Below are 19008 nucleotides of genomic sequence, written 5' to 3'. Positions count from 1 at the left end.
ATAGAACTATTAAATACTCCCTCTATCCCAATTTAAATATCTTACTCTCTATTTTGGTCTGTTTTCTATTTTGGTCTTGTATCTAGTTTGGTCTGTCCCAAAAAATCTCTTTCTTGTAAAATTTTCAATTCCAACATCTTACTTGACAAATTTAAAACCAGATTTAGAAAACTACACATATCTTCGTTAAGACCACAAAACTTCTCCCTTTATTTTTTAAACTTCGTATCCATACTCATTCACACTAAGACACTTAAAATGGGATGACACTTAAAATGGGATGAAATAAAAAATTTCTTTGTTACTTCACGATGCATGTCTAATGATAAAAAAGAACAAAATTTAAGTAACAATCAAATAAACATTATACTACAAATAATACAATAGATAGCAACTATCCAAACAAGCTGTAAGAGACAGAACAAGTTACAAACTAAGCAGCATGCAGTCCACTATACATTCTTAAGATGAAAAAAAACTAGAAACAAAGAACCCTAAATAAAACGCTAGTTATTTACAAACAAAACAAGGAGTGTAAAAAAAACAAAATTGTACTAGCTAGTAAATAGTTTTATTCTCCGGTGCCGGTAACACCCAAGTCCGGCTTCTTCTTGTCGTCGTCTTTGCCGGCACCGAAAACCGGACCACCTTTACCGGCAGCATCATCGACCTTGTCTTGAATCTTATCAATTTGGATGCCCTTTTCATCCTCACGAGAATGAATGTCCAGTCTTGTCTTGTTGTCCTCTTTAGTTATTGATTCGTACGTTGTTTGTGTTCGTGATTCTTGTGGTTGTGCTCCTTGTGCCCCCGACATGATCTTCTTTCTAAATTTTCAACTTAATTACCAAGGTTCAATTTTTGTGCAAATCAGTATTGTGAAATTGGTTTTCTATATTTATATGCATTATCTAGTCTCAGGTCGGTTAAAGTTATGTGATGGAACTACGTTGAGGTCGACACGTCTCATTTGGCAAAGCTGCATGTGCCACCACATTAGTCTACGTGTTAACTTTATCAAAACCCTTTGAAACTTTACTCTACGTGTATAAGTACACCATATGGGTAGGCATCAGAGTATGCATTCTAAATAGGGATGTCGATGGTTTGATTCGGTCGGTTACTTTTAGAAATTTGTGCATTATCAGTTTTTCGGTTCTATGGTGTATAATTAAAATTAGACTTTTTCAAGCCGTTTCAATCGTCCCAATTTCTTTTTGATTTCGATACAGTTCGGTAATTTTTAATCTTTATACGTCGTCTGACAGCTAATGCAGCCAGTAAAATTTGGTAGATTTAAATACCCAAAGTTACAATAACATAGAATGAAAATATTTTTGGGCAATTCACAGTAATGCCCTTATTTTGGGTGGTCTTTAATTTTTGCGCATCAAAATTAAAGTATTTAACTTTTGCCCTTCGCCTAAAATTTCAGGGTTCCAGGTTCGAATCCCTGCTCAGGCGAAAATTAAAAAAAAAAAATCGCTAGGCAGAGGTTACCTACAAACTCTGCCCCATCGGGCATAGATTGCCTGCAAACTTTGCCTTAACGGAGAGTTTTGCAGGCAAATTATAATTGATGGGCAGAATTGCATGCAAATAATGCCTTAAGGTAGAATTTTGTAGGCAAACTATGCCTTAGCAAGTTTTGGGCCTATTACCTTCAGGCAGTTTGCCTTAAGGCAGAGTTTTGAAGGCAAAATTCTGCCTTAAGGCAGAGTTCCGCAGGCAAAATTCTGCCTTGCGAATCTAAGTTCTACTTAGCAAAATTTTTAAATTTTTAACTGAGTGGGGGTTTGAACCCGGAACCTAGAAGTTTTAGGCGAAGGGCAAAAATTAAGAAAACAATTTGAGGGGCAAAAATTGAAGATCAGTGCATTTGAAGGGCACTAAGCACAAAAAATGAATATTTTCCCTATCCTACAGTGGACATTAACGGAAGCAATATATTCAATATGTTTACCATAATCACATGATGCACCACTCTTATTATGAAAAGTCGAATAAAATTATATTATACTAGTGAATTTGTCGCGCTTTCGTTCAGTAATAAAAATCTTAATTAAATTTACAATTTTATAATACTTAAATATTAAAATACGCAAAATGTATATTAAAAAAAATGTAAACCAAGAAAAAAAGTTCAATAAAACTAATTAATTTATGTGGATTTGTATTTAAAATCAGATTTTTCCTCTTATACATTATAAGTATCTAACTTTAAATTTTAGTGCTTTCATTTCTTCGTCTTAAGAAAGTTTAAGAAGGAAGCAAAGAATCATGAGACGGAAAAATATAAAATTAAGTCCTTTTGCCCCAGCTCCATAGACTCAAACTGGATTCTTTTTGTATTTTTTGCCTTTATTTTTCCTTCCCTGTCCCTTTATTTTATCCTTTCTTTCTTTTCTTCTTTCTATTTACTTTCATTTCTTCTACTATAACTATTTTATTTGATAGCGTCTCCTCGCAACATGCTACATTTAAAGAGAGAGAGAGAGTGTTCAAATGATAGAAGGCTAAATAGTTTAATTAGTATAAGTGGATTTTTCCTCCAAATAAATACACTAATATTATTATGGGAATTTCTATAGGTTGAAGTGGATAAGTTTTTTCCACGGCTATTTCACTACAGGCTAGTATACTCTCTCTGGTTCATAATAAGTGTCCACTTAGTCTTTTTATTTTGGCGCTCAAAAGCGTCCACTTACAAAATCAAAAAGGAATTAACTTTATTTTTACAAATTTATCTTATTCCATGCTAAGTGATCAAATTTCAATACCTATTTAATTAAGAATTTTTAGTAAAAATATTATTTTTCTCTAGGAGTTCTAGTATTTCCTTGAGGAGTTTGTGAAGGCTAAGTGGACATTTGTTTTGACCCGGGAGGAGTAGTAGTTTGGTGCTTGAAATGCATCATTTGGGAACATTTTATCATTAGTTTACATTAAGTGAAAGAATTAATTAATTAATTAGTAAAAACTTACCGTGATCGAGTGAGTGAAGTCTTGTTCAGCCATAAAAAAAAAAAAATAAAAAAAAAAAAAAAAAAAAAGAGAGAGAGTGGAAGTCTTGTATTATTGTTACAAGCATGGTTTGGGCCGATATTTACCTTCAAAGCACATAACATGCAGCCTTCTTCGTTTCATCTTCATTTTTTATATCAAAAGAAAACTCATGCAACAATAAATCTAAAATGTTCACCTTAAAAATCATGGTTATAATCTCCATCTTAAGACAAAGAGCCCGTTTGGATTGGCTTATAAGTTGCTTAATTATAAGCTGTTTTCAGCTTTTTTTAGTGTTTGGTTGGTCAGCTTAAAGTCATTTTGTGCTTAAAATAAGCTAAAAAAAATAATTGGGCCCATTTGACTTAGCTTATCTAAAGCTACCCCAACTTATTTTTTTTAGCTTATAAGTTGTTTGCAGCTTATAAGCATAAGCCCATCCAAACAGGCTCAAAAATGATTCGAGTTTGTCTTCTGATGGTCTTACCTAACCAAATTTGCTCTTCCGCCAAAAGTACCGATCAAGGCATTAATCTCATATTGAGAAGAACTCCACCTAAAAGAAATTATAAGGCACAATATTTTCCTTAAACAAAGGAAATGAAGCAAGGGAAAACAGAAACTAATTCAAGAGATTAAGAACAAAAAATTGTGTATTTACAATAATTGAGACTCCAAAGGATCGTTCCCACATTAATAAGGAATAGAAAAAACAAAAAACAACTTTTTGAGACTTGAGCTCTTATGAATATGAAATATGACAGGTTAAGAAGTAATACTACGACTTTATTCTTACAATAATATATATAAAAGAAACAAGGAGAAAAGGCAAAAGAGAGAAATTATTTATCCATTTCTTTTTTGTGTTAGGTGGGAGAGAACGTGTCTGCAAGAAGGATAACAATGTAAAAATGGCACACTGCATTTTATTTGGTCATTCTTCACACAAACAAATCCACTCTTTCATCTCAGTGAAATTTTCTTAAAAACATCTTACAACAAAAGGTGCAACTTGTTAGTAAAATTGTGTTCAAAACCAGTAAACCAGAAACATGATTTAATCTTAAAAAACGTAAAATGCATAAAATTGAAAATATTCGAGTCCACAAAATTCACTGTGTGTCCTTAAGAAATTTAATCCCCTCACTGTACCCCAGGTTATGAATTACTTCCTCCCAGGATAAAACGGATATACATGTTGATGGCGTAGCGGTATCTCAAACCCCACCAACTTCATCGAACGCACATTCGGCAACAAATCACACGATTCTACTATAATGTTGTATAGAAAACAAATGCAGAGAACAATTTAGAGGGGAGAAAAATTCAGATTTTTTTTTTTTGGTGTATTAAATCTAAGGCCAAGCCTTTGAATTTATAGACAATGAAAGGGTGAGATGGAGAGACGCAATCCAAAAGGTGTCTTTTGGGTGCACTCCAAAAGGTACCTTTTCTCATTTTCCTTTCACGCCTTAAAATCCCAACAATCCCCCACATGAATGGGGAATGACTCTAATTAAAACATGCATAAAAAACTGTGTGATTCGTAAGAAAGGATTAATTGCATTTAGATAAATAGGTTTCCCTTTGAACTTTCCGTAGTGAATATATGTCGAATATACTTGGTCAATCGGTAGATTTGATATCTTTGAACCATCGAGCTTTGGTGTATACCTAGACAACCACATGTCACACAATTAACCCTTTAGCCGTCTTTGATTCTCACTGTTGTTTTCGTTTCAGCCATGAACACCGCCTGCTTTCATAAGTGCGTAGAGTATGGGTCTTTACCTAACATACTCCTTGAAATGTCTTATACTTTACACTCACATAGGTGATTCCTAAACGTATCATCCCGTAGATGGTCATAGCTGCCAAACTTAGAAACCATTAAAAATCTTAAGCTTATTTAACTCATTAAAAAGCCTTAATGTTTTATCCTTGTTTCTAAACATTGTCTTCATCATGAGAATAGGTTGAGTTATTTGACAATGTTGAACTATCATTCATAACTTTGTTTGATCTCCTTGAACCTAACTCTTGGGATCTCCAGTCTACTAGGTAGAGTTACCGCCATGATGGCTTGTCCTAGGCCTTAATCCCATTCCCCTCGATGATCTTTCAACCGCCTCTCAAGTTAGGCCTTTTGTAAGTGGATCTGACACGTTATCTCTTAACTTTACATAGTCAATTGTGATAACCCCACTAGAGAGTAGCTGTCGAACGATATTATGTCTCCGTCGTATGTGACTAGATTTACCATTATACATAACGCTCCCTGTCCTTCCTATTGTTGCTTGGATATCACAATGTAGCACATAGGTGCCACAGGTATGGGCTAGAAAGGAATATCTTCTAAGAAATTCCAGAGCCATTCCTCTTCTTCATCGGCTTTGTCTAGAGCTATGAACTCAGACTCCATCGTAGAGCGAGCAACACATGTTTGTTTGGATGACTTCCATGACGCCGCTCCTCCACCAATCGTGAATACATATCCACTTGTGGATTTGGATTATGTTGATCTGGGGATCCATTTGCATCACTGTATCCTTTAATAACTACGAGATATTTATTGTAATGCAAGGCAGAGTTTTGGGTATGTTTTAAATATCCAAGAACTCGTTTCATTGCCATCCAATGCGTTTGATTGGGATTACTCGTGTACCGACTTAGTTTACTTATAGCACAAGCTATATCTAGTCGCGTACAGTTCATGAGGTACATTAAACTTTCCAATACCCTAGCATAGTCCAATTGACACTCACTTTCACCTTTGTTTTTTGCAAGAGAAAAGTTTAAGTCAATTGGAGATTTTGCAGTTTTGAAATCTAAATACTTGAACTTCTCAAGTAATCTTTCAATGTAATGAGACTGAGATAGTTTCTAAACCCCGAGGAGTCTTTAATTGCTAAAGTTAAGTCAGCAAGTCCTAAGTCTTTCATATCAAATTTGCTAGCTAGCATACACTTAGTGGCATTTATGTTAGCAATGTCTTTACTCATTATCAACATATCATCAGCATACAAACAAACAATGATTATATGATTCGGAGTGTTCTTAATGTAAACACATTTATCACTCATTAATCTTGAATCCATTGGCTAACATCGTTTGGTCAAATTTTGCATGCCATTGTTTGAGTGCTTGTTTTAGTCCGTATAGAGACTTAACAAGTCGACATACTTTCTTTTCTTTCCCGGAACTTCAAACCCTTTGTGTTGTTCCATGTAGATTTCTTCATCTAAATCCCCATTTAGGAAAGCTGTCTTAACGTCCATTTGATGAATTTCAAGACCATACACAGCGGTTAAAGCTATTAACACCCGAATAGATGTTATTCTTGTTACCGGTGAGTATGTATCAAAATAATCAAGACCTTCTTATTGTCTGAATCCTTTGACAACAAGTCTTGTCTTATATTTGTCAATAGTACCACCATCTTTCATCTTATTTTTCAATATCCATTTAGAACCTAAAGGTTTGTTCCCGAGTGGAAGATCAACCAACTCCCATGTATGATTGTTTAATATGAATTCAATATGTTTACAAGCGAGATAATTGTTTTTTCAAGTGTATGATTGTTTAATATGAATTCAATTACACTATTGACTGCCTCTTTCCAATATTGAGCTTTCGAAGAAGTCATAGCTTCTTTAAAATTTTGAGGCTCATTTTCCAACAAAATTGTCAGAAAATCTGATCCAAAGGATGTAGACGTCCTTTGATGTTTAATACTTCTTGGATTTTCGTTACGTGGTGTATTTTCCTTTGATTCTTCTCGAGGTCGTTTAGATCCTTCGCTAGACGACTCACATTCTCTTTTATACGGATATATATTTTTAAAGAAGTCAGCATTATCTGATTTAGTTACCGTATTCACATGAACGCCGGGATTTTCTGATTGGTGAACTAGGAATCGATATGCTTTACTATTTATTTACATATCCAATGAAAACACCATCACCTGTTTTAGGTCCTATTTTTACCCTTTTGAGCTTAGGAACTTGCACTTTGGCCAAACACCCCTACACTTTGAAGTATTTCAAATTCGGCTTTCTTCCTTCCATTTTTTGTATGGAATGGATTATTTTTTCCTATGGGGCACTCGATTGATTATTCAGCTAGCCGTAAGGATAGCGCTCCTCCACATTTTTGGGATAAACTAGTTTTATAATATACATATTAATTTCATGATCTCAAAATATTTCAAGCAGTTAGTCACATTCATATCTTACAACCTTGAAATAATTTACTCCACATAATTTTGTGCATGCTACTATATCGTATACCAACTAATTAATTTTATGGTACATACATAGAATATACTTTGAGATCATCAAATAATAGATGTCTGCCCTAACATTTATAAAAACTGAATTTCATAAATTAATCATAAAGGATAGAAAAGAAAAAAGAAAAAAAAGGAGCAGTGCGGAGAAAATAGAACCCGGTCTCTCTGTATTCTCCTTAATTCATCGCCTTGAATTTGCCAGGTGACGTGTCAAGATACACATTGGGAGCACCTTTTCGGAGACAATTGCATTCTCAAAAAAACTATTAGACCCTCTAACATGTTTGTTCATTTTTGTCTTTCTGTGCAATAGAGAGTCTACAGGATCATTTTAACATATGTGTTGATCCCAACAGAAACGAGACTCTTTTATCTTTTAAATTGGCAATGTTGATTCCAAATATAATGGAAAGCCACGAAAACACTTTGCTCATCAAACATGGCCATAACTGAAAGTCAGAATGCTCATTCCACTGGAAAGTCACTAAAACATCTCCTTGTTTACCGTATTGTGAAAAACATTATATACAATTGACTTTTAATCTGGTGCTTTCGATCACCATTTGCCCTCCGAAAGTATGCCTCACAATTCATGTATCTCAAAACCGTTTGGAGTATTAATGTCCACCATGTCATGATGCCATTTTTGCCACAAAGAAAATGATATTATTCGTTATGAAGGAAATTTGGGAACTCCTTGTGACCCAACAAATATTACACCAGATTTTTAACTTCAATATATGAGACAAAATTATGAAGATTTTAATTTCAAAATAAGAGTAGAGCATTTTCTCTTTCAGTCTTCCCAAACTCCTTTACGTTAGACACATCTTCAACTATTTATGCCAAGCATTTTATTGGATAAAATACTTTTTTTGACATCTAACATTGCAACAACTAGAACATCTCATTCTTGATTTTCAAAACAAATAGCAGAAACAGAACATATCAGTGAGGGTTCTTTTTTCCATAAATAAATTATCCCACCAACATTATTAGTTATTTATTCACTCCATGCACCAGCATGAATGATGAATCACAAGAATGGTCTCTTTCAAATAAGTTTATTAGAGAACCATATGACACTTTCGGGTAGGATCAATATCATCCTTTCCCCATGGTAATTTGCAAAAAAAAAATACATAGGAGTTAAAAGAAAGACATGTCCTTTCACACTTTAAAAACTCTAATTAGAATTTTAGTTTTATCTCTATCAGCCATTCATACCACAGAATGCAATGAACATCCATGGCCTTACGATCATAATCTTTCTATTCTGTTAACCACAGAATAAAATGGTGAAATTTTTTTATCTTCTGTTTACTCCGAAATTTTGGTAACAATTGAATTTGTATGTGAGGTATAGGATATGTGGATGAATTTCAATCTATTTTTGGTTGATACGAAATGTGTATGGACTTGTGTGTTATAATATATATAGATATGTATGCTAATGCCTTGAATAAGTATGTTGATATATATATGTATATATGACACTATATTGTATTGAATGGATGAATAAAGCCAAAGAACACTGCAGATCCGGACTAAAATTAGAGAGAGAGAGAGAGAGAGCTTCAATATAATTTCTATTACAATGTTCTAGATCTGAAAAAAGTCAACCCCTAAAAGTAGGAAAATGTCCTCTATTTATAGGTTTGTCTCATGGGCCTTGAATACAATACAAAGCCTTTTAGAATAAAGAAACCCTAAAAGGATAAGGTAGGACCGTACCGTCTGACACTTGTACGGTCGTCAGTATAAAATGACAGAACGGTCTTGACGCGTGGCAGCACCGTAAATGGTTAACCGGACCAACGGCCACGTTCATTTCGGACATGAAGTAACCGGACTAACGGCCACGTGAGTTTGACTTGGAGAAACCGGACTAACGGCCACGTTGAGTTTGCTCTGAAGACACCAGAAAAATGGATAAACTTCTCTTATGTCGGGTCAGCCGCATTCGGTGCAATCCCCCGGTCTGAAGAAAAGACCGAACACACTCGTGCTCATTTGGACCTACCCTCGGCCCCCGGTCTCACTGGTCTTACATTGGCCCGATTTTCACCGTATACAGATAGTCCCTTCACTTTACGGACCGTAGTTTACCGGAGTAACGGGAAGTGGATAAGTCACAAAACCGGTGGTTCCATAAGCTCGTTCTTATCTCGTAATTTGGCGGGAACAGTTATGTCACCTCTTTCTGACATTGGCCACGTGTCTCGTCCCGAATGGCCGACCTCGGGAACCGCCGCAACGCACGTCGCTTCATATCACGTCCCATTTATTATGGGACACGTGTCGCCACCCGATTGGTTACGCTCTATAACTGCTACAGTTCCATGCCTATATAAGGCCCTTAGCCATTTCACTTCTCCATTTTCACTTCTTCACTTCTTCATTTCTTTGCTCATCTGATCGTTTCACTTCCTCATTTATTTGCTCATTTGATCGTTTCACTTTTTCATTTCTTGCTCATTTGATCGTAAGAGGCCAACTTTGCCAACTTCTCCATTTGCTATTTTTTTAAATCGAAAGTGCACCTTTGCTACCCCTTTCCTTTGTCATTTTTCATCCAACTGCTTCTTCATTGTTCTTACATTTCCTCCATTGTTTCCTTTTCTGAATTTTACCTCTCCCACCAAAAATTCTCAAATCTTCTCTTTCACAGCTTCCAAATGTCTGCCAACACCGAAACTACTTCCCAGGACGTTCCCTCGGTTTCTTCTCAAGGAGCCGAGCCAACCTCAAAACCCAAGGGAAAAACTTTCGTTAAACCGACTGCTTTGGACATAGTGCCGACCAGACCCAACTACAACAATAATTTGACGTCGAGAAGCCATCCCCGTCGCGGATAGGGGTTTCGACGTAAGGTGATAGCCTTCGTCTATTACGGAGGATATCCTTAAACAGGTCCGGGCCGACTGCGGATGGGATAACCGTCCGGTGCAAGTGATCGCCCCTAGGCCCGACGAGTTTATTACAGATCATAGAGAAGGTTTTCTATACATTTACACCTATCTATTTACGCTCAAACTCAACCCTCCAATTGATTCGGTTATCTTGGAGATGTGTCGGGCATACAACGTGACCTTGCCCCAAATTGGTTCGATTATCTGGAGGACCGTGGCCTGCCTCCGGTTATTGGCCAATAACGTCAACAGAGAACTCATGATGCCGCACGTCATCCAGTTATATTCCCCGAGACTCTTTCGAAGGGGCGTGATAAAGCTCGCAAAGCGAGGTTAGAACCCGATCTTCTCCAAACTCGACGAGGACAGAGATCGAGGGTGGTTGGAACGTTATGTCCGGGTAAGAATCGCGGACATTATTTCGGTCGAGTACATGCCCTTTCCGGAGAGGTGGAACGACAGGCGTAAGTTTCTCAGTTCTCCCTTCTATAATTATTCTTCCTCCATGCTTTGTCAAAACTTGCTCCCTTGCATACATGTGATTTCTCCCTTTTTCCCTTTTTATCAACCGAGGCATGGATACCTCCGGCCGTCCGGAACATGACCGAATGGGTTGGAGTAATTATCAGTCAACATACTCATGGACAACGGACATGGGGGGACCTGTCGCATGGCCGATGGGTTGCCCAAAATCACGGTAATCTTCTTCTCGATTTGGTATATATTGCATCCTCTCCTTTTTTCTTTTCTTTTTATAACCCCTTCGGTATTCAAGTTTACCCAAGGGCTCGGTGAAGCCAAGACCGGAACCAGCAGCCAAGCCTGCTGCACCGGTTCCTGAATTTGATACGGCAGGGTCATCTCGGCTCATTGCTGCTGCCAGTAAGAGACGAAGAAAGCCCTCGGACAAAGGGAAGAAACCAAAGAAAAAGGCAAGGAGCGTTGTTCGGACTCTGAGGGATGAATCAGAGCCCGACTTTCTTATTCGAAGGGTCGATGAGGGCCCCTCGTCACCTCTGTTCCGGAGGAGGAAGCCACCATTCCGCCCTTCCCTACAACTAAAGAGGGACCTTCCATTCCGGCTCAGCACACAGGTGGGGAAGAAGTTCTTTTTCCAACTACTCTAAGGTCAATTGAATTCATTGACATTTCAGGTGACACTTCACCCGAGGAAATTCCCCTGCAAAGGCCTAGAAGATCCGGGCCATCTTCGAATATTGAGGCCGAACAAAGAGCAGAGTCGGCCCTTGATACCGAGGCTCCAATGGATACCAGCCCACTGCTGGGTGGTGACCCAGCTGCAACATCTGAGGCACCTGCTTCTACCGAGACCGCTGGGGCTGCTCCAACTTCTCCTACTCCGGCGCCGAGGTCTGATAACCTCGATGACATATTCTCGGATACCCCTCCAGCAACCGGGGAAGCTGCCAGGTTTGGCCATCTTCCCATTCCTCGAGCCACGAGGCCGGCTAGCCGGTCCACGGAAACAGGTGCGAGGAACAATCTCGTAGGTATTTTCCCAGTCCTTAGTGTAGAGCCAAGGAGGATGAGGTCAGCAGTGATCACCATCCCCGAGGATTGTAGTTTTTTATCCCGTCCTGTAGGGGTTGCAAGTTATCTAAGGCCCCTTATTTCAGATTCCGACAAGGAGAAGATGGCCGGGGTTCCTTGGCAGTGCCTTATCAACGAAGGCATGCATGCGGGCAACCAGGTAAATCCTACGTTCATCCTTTCATAATATTGATGTGTGGTTTCCAACTCCGTTTATTCAATTCCTTAACTTGATTTCGTTTCTTCTTCTGCAGAGTGTTGTGCTCGTTAATGAGGGCTTTGCCTGAGGCCAACATGAGGTCGATGACTTGAAGGGCCAGCTGGATCCCAGGGTCGAGAAACAGAGAAGTATCGACTCCTCTTGCATGAAAAAGAAGACCAATTGAGCCGGGCTGTCGCTCTTTCCAACCTCCAACCCGAGCTCGAGGCGGCTAAGGCCGAAAATCTTCGTTTGAAGGTCGAGTTGGCCGACATTGTTGAAAAGAACCGGATCCTTGAAGCGGATAATGCCTGCCTCAACGAAGACAATATCCATTTTATTTCAAGGCTTGGTGAACTCGAGGCCACTATTTCCCAACTTCGAAGCGAACTCGATTCGGTTAAGGCTGATGCCGTGAAGATGGCAGAAAGGCATCGACATCTTGAATCCGAGAGTGTTAAAGACAAGGAGAAGTTGAGTGTGGTCGAACAGAAGGCCGAGGATCGAGCCCGGATTAGTGACGAGCTCAAGAGCAAGCTCGAAGAAGCAGCCGAGGCCAATGACGTGCTTCAAGCCTAGCTTGAGTCAGCTAACCAAATTCAGTCAGTTCTTCTCAGAAAGCGGTCCGAACTAGCACTTAAATTGGAAAAAGTAGAGGCTGATTTAGAAGAGTCTCTTAAGGACATGGAGGTTGTCGAGGCTCGTACCACGATTTTGGTCGAGTATGAATGGTGGAAGTCCCGGAGGGCTACCCTCGAACAGGCCCAAAAAGGATTAGAGAACCTCGAGGCTCGGATAAATGAAGCCAAAACAATGGAGGAGGCTAAAAAATCTCTTGATGCTGAGTTTGAGGATTCCGAGCGAACGCTTTTCGAGAACTCCGGCTCCAACTGTACCGGGTAGATCAGGGCCTGCACTAGCCTTTATTTTGTTTTTGCCTTTTGATTTGTTTTTGTCTTTTGACTTGTGGAAAGTTCAAATGTAAAAAAACCTTTCATATATGAAATGAGCATTTACCCTTTGATTGTTTCTTCATTCTTTCATCCGAATGCTTGTTATGATATTTGCCTTAATCGCTCATCCTGTTAGGAATAATCAAAGGTTCGGAGTCATTTCTTTTTTCGGACTATACCTAAGTGTTGGCTTTTCTCTTCGTTCGGTACATTTTTGTCCGAGGATTTGATCGAGTGATTTGCCTGCGGGAGTTGTTTATGCTTTGTGAATTCAGACATCTCCGACTCACGTTAGGCATTTTTGGGCCGAGATTTTTCGATCGCTTACTTATAGCAGATTAGGTTCGGACACCTGAATCCCTACATAATATGAAGACTTCATCCGTTTCCTTCTATTTTTGCCGTAGAAAATACTAAGTGGACACGATTCATTTTTTATTGTTTAGTCCTTACATCGAAACCTAAAACAGAAGGTCCGGGATTAGGCAAAAATGAGAAACAAAATTTTGAAGACCTATCCAGGGTAGTATTTTACAGTGTTTCTTCATCTGTTTTAGTGAGTTGAACTCATTCTACCTTTTCGGGGTAAACCTCGATGTGGGTATGATAGTCCCCTAGTGTTTATCCGAGCTGCATGATCGGGTAAGCACTATCGAGTCCCCACTCGGGGGTAGGTCCTTCGTTCTCGGGCAGTTTGCCTCGTTTTCATAAAGTAACACATTGTACTTGTTGCCTAATTAAAAACCTTGACGGAAAACCCACTTCGGGACAAAACCAAACTAAGGAAAAGAGTGCAACACGTGTTTTCAATCCTAACTCCGTTCGGTATTCTACTTCTGCAAAAAGGAAGACAGGTTAAGTAAAGATGATCACCCGGGCGGGCATTCATACCTTAGCAGTAGTATCTCTTCAAATGATCCACATTCCAGTTATTGCGCAACCGTTGTCCGTCCATGGATTCCAGCTGGTACGATCCTTTGCCCGTTATTCCTGTTATCTTGTACGGCCCTTCCCAGTTCGGACCCAATTTCCCGTCATTGGGATTCTTGGTGTTCAAAGTAACTTTCCAAAGCACCAAGTCCCTAACCTGTAAATGCCAAAAATTGGCCCTCCGGTTGTAGTACCTCTCCATTGTCTGTTTCTGAGCTGCTATACGGACCAACGCATTTTCGCGTAGTTCGTCCGCTAGGTCGAGTTTTATGGCCATGGCCTCCTCGTTTGACCCACCGGTGGCGTATTTGAATCGGAGGCTCAGTTCGCCAACTTCTACGGGGATCAGAGCTTCGGCCCCGTAGACTAATGAGAACGGCGTCTCTCCCGTGCTTGATTTTGACGTAGTTCTGTAAGCCCATAATACCTCCGGTAGCACTTCCCTCCATTGATGTTTCGATGTTTCAAGTCATTTTCTTAGATTTTGAATTATTGTTTTGTTCGTGGATTCCGCCTGTCTATTTGCACTCGGGTGATACGGAGTTGATATAATTTTCTTGATCTTCAACCCTTCGAGGAAATTACTGACCTACTGCCAATGAACTGAGGGCCGTTATCACAAGTTATTTCAGCCGGGATGCCGAAGCGACAGATAATATGGTCCCATATAAAGTCTATAACCTCATTTTCTCTTATCTTTTCGAAGGCATGCGCTTCAATCCATTTTGAAAAAAAAATCAATCATAAACAAAATGAAACAGTCCTTATCTGGTGCCCATGCAAAGGACCAATGATGTCCATTCCCCACTTCATGAAAGGCCAAGGTGATATCACCGGGTGTAGCAACTCTTCGGGCTGATGGATCATGGGGGCATGCCTTTGACACCCATCGCATTTTCGGACAAAATTCTTCGAGTCCTCCTCCATCCGGTTCCAGTAATAACCGGCTCTAATAATTTTTCGAACCAAGGCTTCTGTACCGGAGTGATTACCACAGGTACCCTCGTGGACTTCTCTCAGCACATAATTGGTTTCTCCGGGACCCAAACACTTGGCCAGGGGTCCGAAGAAGGACTGTCGATACAATTGACCATCTATTAAGCAGAATCGTGCTGCTTTGGTCCTTAGTGACCGTGACTCTTTTGGGTCGCTCGGGAGTTTTTCGTTTTGCAAGTAATCGATGTATTTGTTGCACCAATCCCAAGTTAGACCCATCGTGTTTATCTCAACATGCCCGTTTTCTACCGCCGAATTCATCAACTGCACTATGGTGCCGGGGTTGATTTCCTCCCTTTCGACTGAAGAACCTAAATTGGCCAATGCGTTGGCTTCGTTATTCTGCTCCTTAGGTACATGCTGCATGGTCCACTCCTTAAACCAGTGCATTATCACCTGATTTTTCTCCAAATATCTTTGCATACGTTCATCCTTAACCTCGAAAACGCCATTCACTTGGTTAACGACCAAGAGAGAGTCATATTTTTCTTCGATTACTTCGGCCCCCAAACTCCGAGCTAATTCCAAACCTGCAATCATAGCCTCATACTCGACTTCATTGTTAGTCAATTTAATAGTTATAATCGACTGCCTAATGGCATCACCAGTGGGGGTTCTAAGGACGATGCCCAACCCGGAACCCTTTAGGTTCGAGGCCTCGTCCGTGTGCAGAGACCAGATACCCGAAGCCTTTCCCGAGGTTAGCAATAATTCCCTTTCGACCTCGGGAATCAGGGCGGGGGTAAAATCTACCACAAAATCGGCCAAGATTTGATACTTAATGGCTATCCTAGGCTTATATTCGATATCATACCCGCTAACTCTACAGACCATTTGGTCAGTCTAACCGATAATTCCGGTTTATGCATGACATTCTTTAGCGGGTAAGTAGTTACTGCACATATCGGGTGGCATTGAAAGTAAGGTTTCAGCTTTCTTGAAGCACTTACCAATGCCAAAGCCAACTTTTCGAGGTGGGGATAACGAGGCTCCGCATCCCCTAAAGTCCTACTCACGTAATATATGGGAAATTACGTACCTGCTTCTTCTCGGATCAAAACACCACTTACCGCTACCTCAGATACGGCAAGGTAGAGAAACAACTGCTCGTCTGCCTTCGGTGTGTGCAGCAGAGGCGGGCTGGACAAGTATATTTTCAATTCCTGCAAGGCCTTTTGGCATTCCGGTGTCCAGGCGAAGTCATTCTTCTTCCTCAGTAATGAGAAGAAACGGTGACTTTTATCTGAAGACCTCGAAATGAAACGGCTCAGTGCTGCTATCCTTCCGGTGGGCCTCTGCACTCCCTTGACATTTTTCACTACTTCGATATCCTCGATGGCTTTGATCTTGTCCGGATTAATTTCAATTCCCCGGTTTGACACCATAAAACCCAAAAATTTGCCTGATCGGACACCGAAGGCACATTTCTCCGGGTTAAGCTTCATGTTGTATTTACGGAGTACATCAAAGGTTTCCTGCAAATGTTTTAAATGGTCCCATGTTTCCAGGGACGTGAATACCATGTCATCAATATAAACTTCCATTTTTTTCCCTATCTATTCTTTGAACATTCCATTAACTAGGCGTTGGTAAGTTGCTTCGGTATTTTTTAACCCGAAAGTTATGACATTGTAACAGTAAGTCCCGTATCGGGTAATAAAGGATGTATTCTCTTGATCCTCAGAGTGCATCCGGATTTAGTTGTACCCGAAGTAAGCGTCGAGAAAACTTAACGTCTCATGCCCTGCCGTCGCATCGATCATTCGATCGATGTGAGGCATCGAAAATGAATCCTTCGGGCATGCTTTGTTCAAATCCTTATAGTCAACACACATCCTAAATTTATTACCTTTCTTCGGTACCACCACTACATTAGCTAGCCAGTCCGGGTATTTTACCTCCTGGATAGAGCCTATTTTTAAAAGCTTTGTTACCTCATCTTTTACAAAGGCGTGTTTCGGCTCTGCCATGGGCCTCCTTTTCTACTTCATCGGGGGAAATATCTCATCGAGGCTGAGTTTATGAGTCGTCACTTCCGGCGGCACACCTGTCATGTCTATATAGGACCGTGCAAAACGATCAGCATTAGCTTGAAGAAATTTAATTAACTTGTTCCTGAGCTCCGAGGTTAACCCCGTGCCCAGGTATACCTTTTTGTCCGGTAAATATTCGAACAAGATGATTTTTTTCAGTTCCTCCACGGTAGATTTGATTGCATCCGAGTCATTCGGTAATACGAACGATCTGGGTACACCAAAATCATCATCTTCACCAACCGGATCTGATCCCTTCTGTTCTGCTTTCGAACCCGTTTCCTTTAATTGATATTTGGTGTCATTTCCTCCGATTAATTCATCATCTCTTTAGTCTGGCTTTTTTGGAAAAAGTGGCGCTTCCTCGACCGCAAACATCTCTCTTACAGCGGGCTGTTCACCTCGGATAGTTTTTATCCCCTCCGGGGTCGGGAACTTCAGCAACTGATGTAGTGTTGATGTTATTGCTCTCATGCTATGAATCCACGGTCTGCCGAGTAAAGCATTATACTTCATATCTCCCTCAATGACATAGAATACCGTATGTTATATGGTGTCGTCGATGTTGACGGGCAAAGAAATCTCTTCCTTCGTGGTTTCACTTGCCATATTGAACCCACTGAGTACTCGGGCTACCGGCACAATCTAGTCGAGTAGCCTTAGCTGTTCTATCACTCTCCATCGGATGATGTTGGCCGAGCTACTTGGGTCAATCAAAATATGTATAACTTGTGATTTGAAAATAAGAATAGAACTTACCAACGCATCATTGTGCGATTGAATGATGCCTTCTGCATCCTCGTTGCTGAAGGAGATGGAACCCTCGAGTACATAATCCCGGTTGCACTTTTCACTCACAACGGAAACCTTAGTTCGTTTCATCACCGGCCTCTGAGGAGCGTCTGTTCCCCCAATTATCATATTGAATACATGTTGAGGTTCCACCGGTTCAGCCCGTTTGTGAGAGTCCCTTTCCTTGTAGTGGCTTTTAGCCCGTTCACTCAGGAATTCTCGAAGGTGGCCATTCTTCAATAAGCGAGCGACCTCCTCCCTTAGTTGGCGACAATCCTCAGTTTTATGCCCATGGGTTTCATGATATTCACACATCACGCTCGGGTCTCGTTGACCCGGGTCTGACCTCAATGGCCTCGATCATCTTGCTTCTGTGATATGGCTGATAGCTGAGACGAGATCCGAGGTATTGATGTCGAAGTTGTACTCTGATATCCTTGGCGGGTCTTTGTTGCTAGCTGAACTCCCGGCATCGCTTCTAAATGATAGACCTCGACTGTTTGACGGGCGCTCGACCCGTTTATCACCCCAAGAAGAGAAGTGACTGGGGCCAACCCTTGATCTTTCCGATCTGAAGCTCGGTTTTTTCGAATGAGAGTATGGCCGGTATCTTTCCCTCGATGATCACGTCTCCGGCTCGTAAACTTTTCTTGACCTTTCAGAGCTTTTGCTCATATTTATGGGTCCTGGGGGAAGCTCGAGTTGGCCATCCTCTACCCGAATCTTTGATTCGTACCTGTTATGAACATCTGCCCAGGTCACATCCTCGTATTCCAACAAGTTTTCCTTCAGTTTGAATGAGGCAGTCGAGCTCCGAGGATTAAGCCCTTTGGTGAAAGCTTGTGCAGCCCATTCTTTCGAAACCGGAGGGAGCTCCATCTGTTCTCTTTGGAAGCAGTTCACAAATTCTCGTAGCAACTCATCATCCCTTTGGGCTATACGAAAGATGTCCGCCTTCCGGGCGTGCACATTTTTAGCTCCGCCATGGGCTTTTATGAACGCATCTGCGAGCATTTCAAAAGAAGTGATTGAATGCTCGGGCAGATGGTCGTACCAGGTCAATGCTCCTTTCGATAGGGTTTCCCCAAACCTTTTTAACAACACGGACTCAAGTTCATCCTCTTCGACGTCATTGCCTTTTATGGCACAGGTGTACGAAGTCACGTGCTCTTGTGGGTCCGTTGTGCCGTCGTATTTCTGGATATCCGGCATTTTGAAACTCTTCGAGATCAACTTCGGAGCCGCACTTGGAGGGAAAGGTCTTTGAATGTACCTCTTTGAATCCGGCCCTTTTAGAATAGGCGGATCCCCCGGTATCTGATGCACCCGAGAGTTGTACATTTCC

At 40.6% G+C, this 19008-nt stretch overlaps 1 protein-coding gene across 1 annotated transcript; it reads right to left on the bottom strand.

The window, feature by feature from the left end:
• Nucleotides 1-341: 341 nt before the first annotated feature.
• Nucleotides 342-884, bottom strand: LOC132617270 (uncharacterized). The gene has a single exon (XM_060332238.1). It carries the CDS (start codon nt 815-817, stop codon nt 572-574), a length of 246 nt encoding a protein of 81 aa, XP_060188221.1. The 5' UTR covers nt 818-884; the 3' UTR covers nt 342-571.
• Between the last annotated feature and the right edge of the window lie 18124 nt (nt 885-19008).

This window comes from Lycium barbarum, chromosome 11, assembly GCF_019175385.1.
Source record: "Lycium barbarum isolate Lr01 chromosome 11, ASM1917538v2, whole genome shotgun sequence".
Classification (NCBI taxonomy): Eukaryota; Viridiplantae; Streptophyta; class Magnoliopsida; order Solanales; family Solanaceae; genus Lycium; species Lycium barbarum.
Note: the sequence above shows the minus strand (reverse complement) of the source record. Positions and strands in the feature narration are given on the sequence as shown.

What these genes read in the sequence shown, in the direction of transcription:
- LOC132617270 (XM_060332238.1), bottom strand. Translation starts at nt 817, where the DNA reads ATGTCGGGGGCACAAGGAGCACAACCACAAGAATCACGAACACAAACA.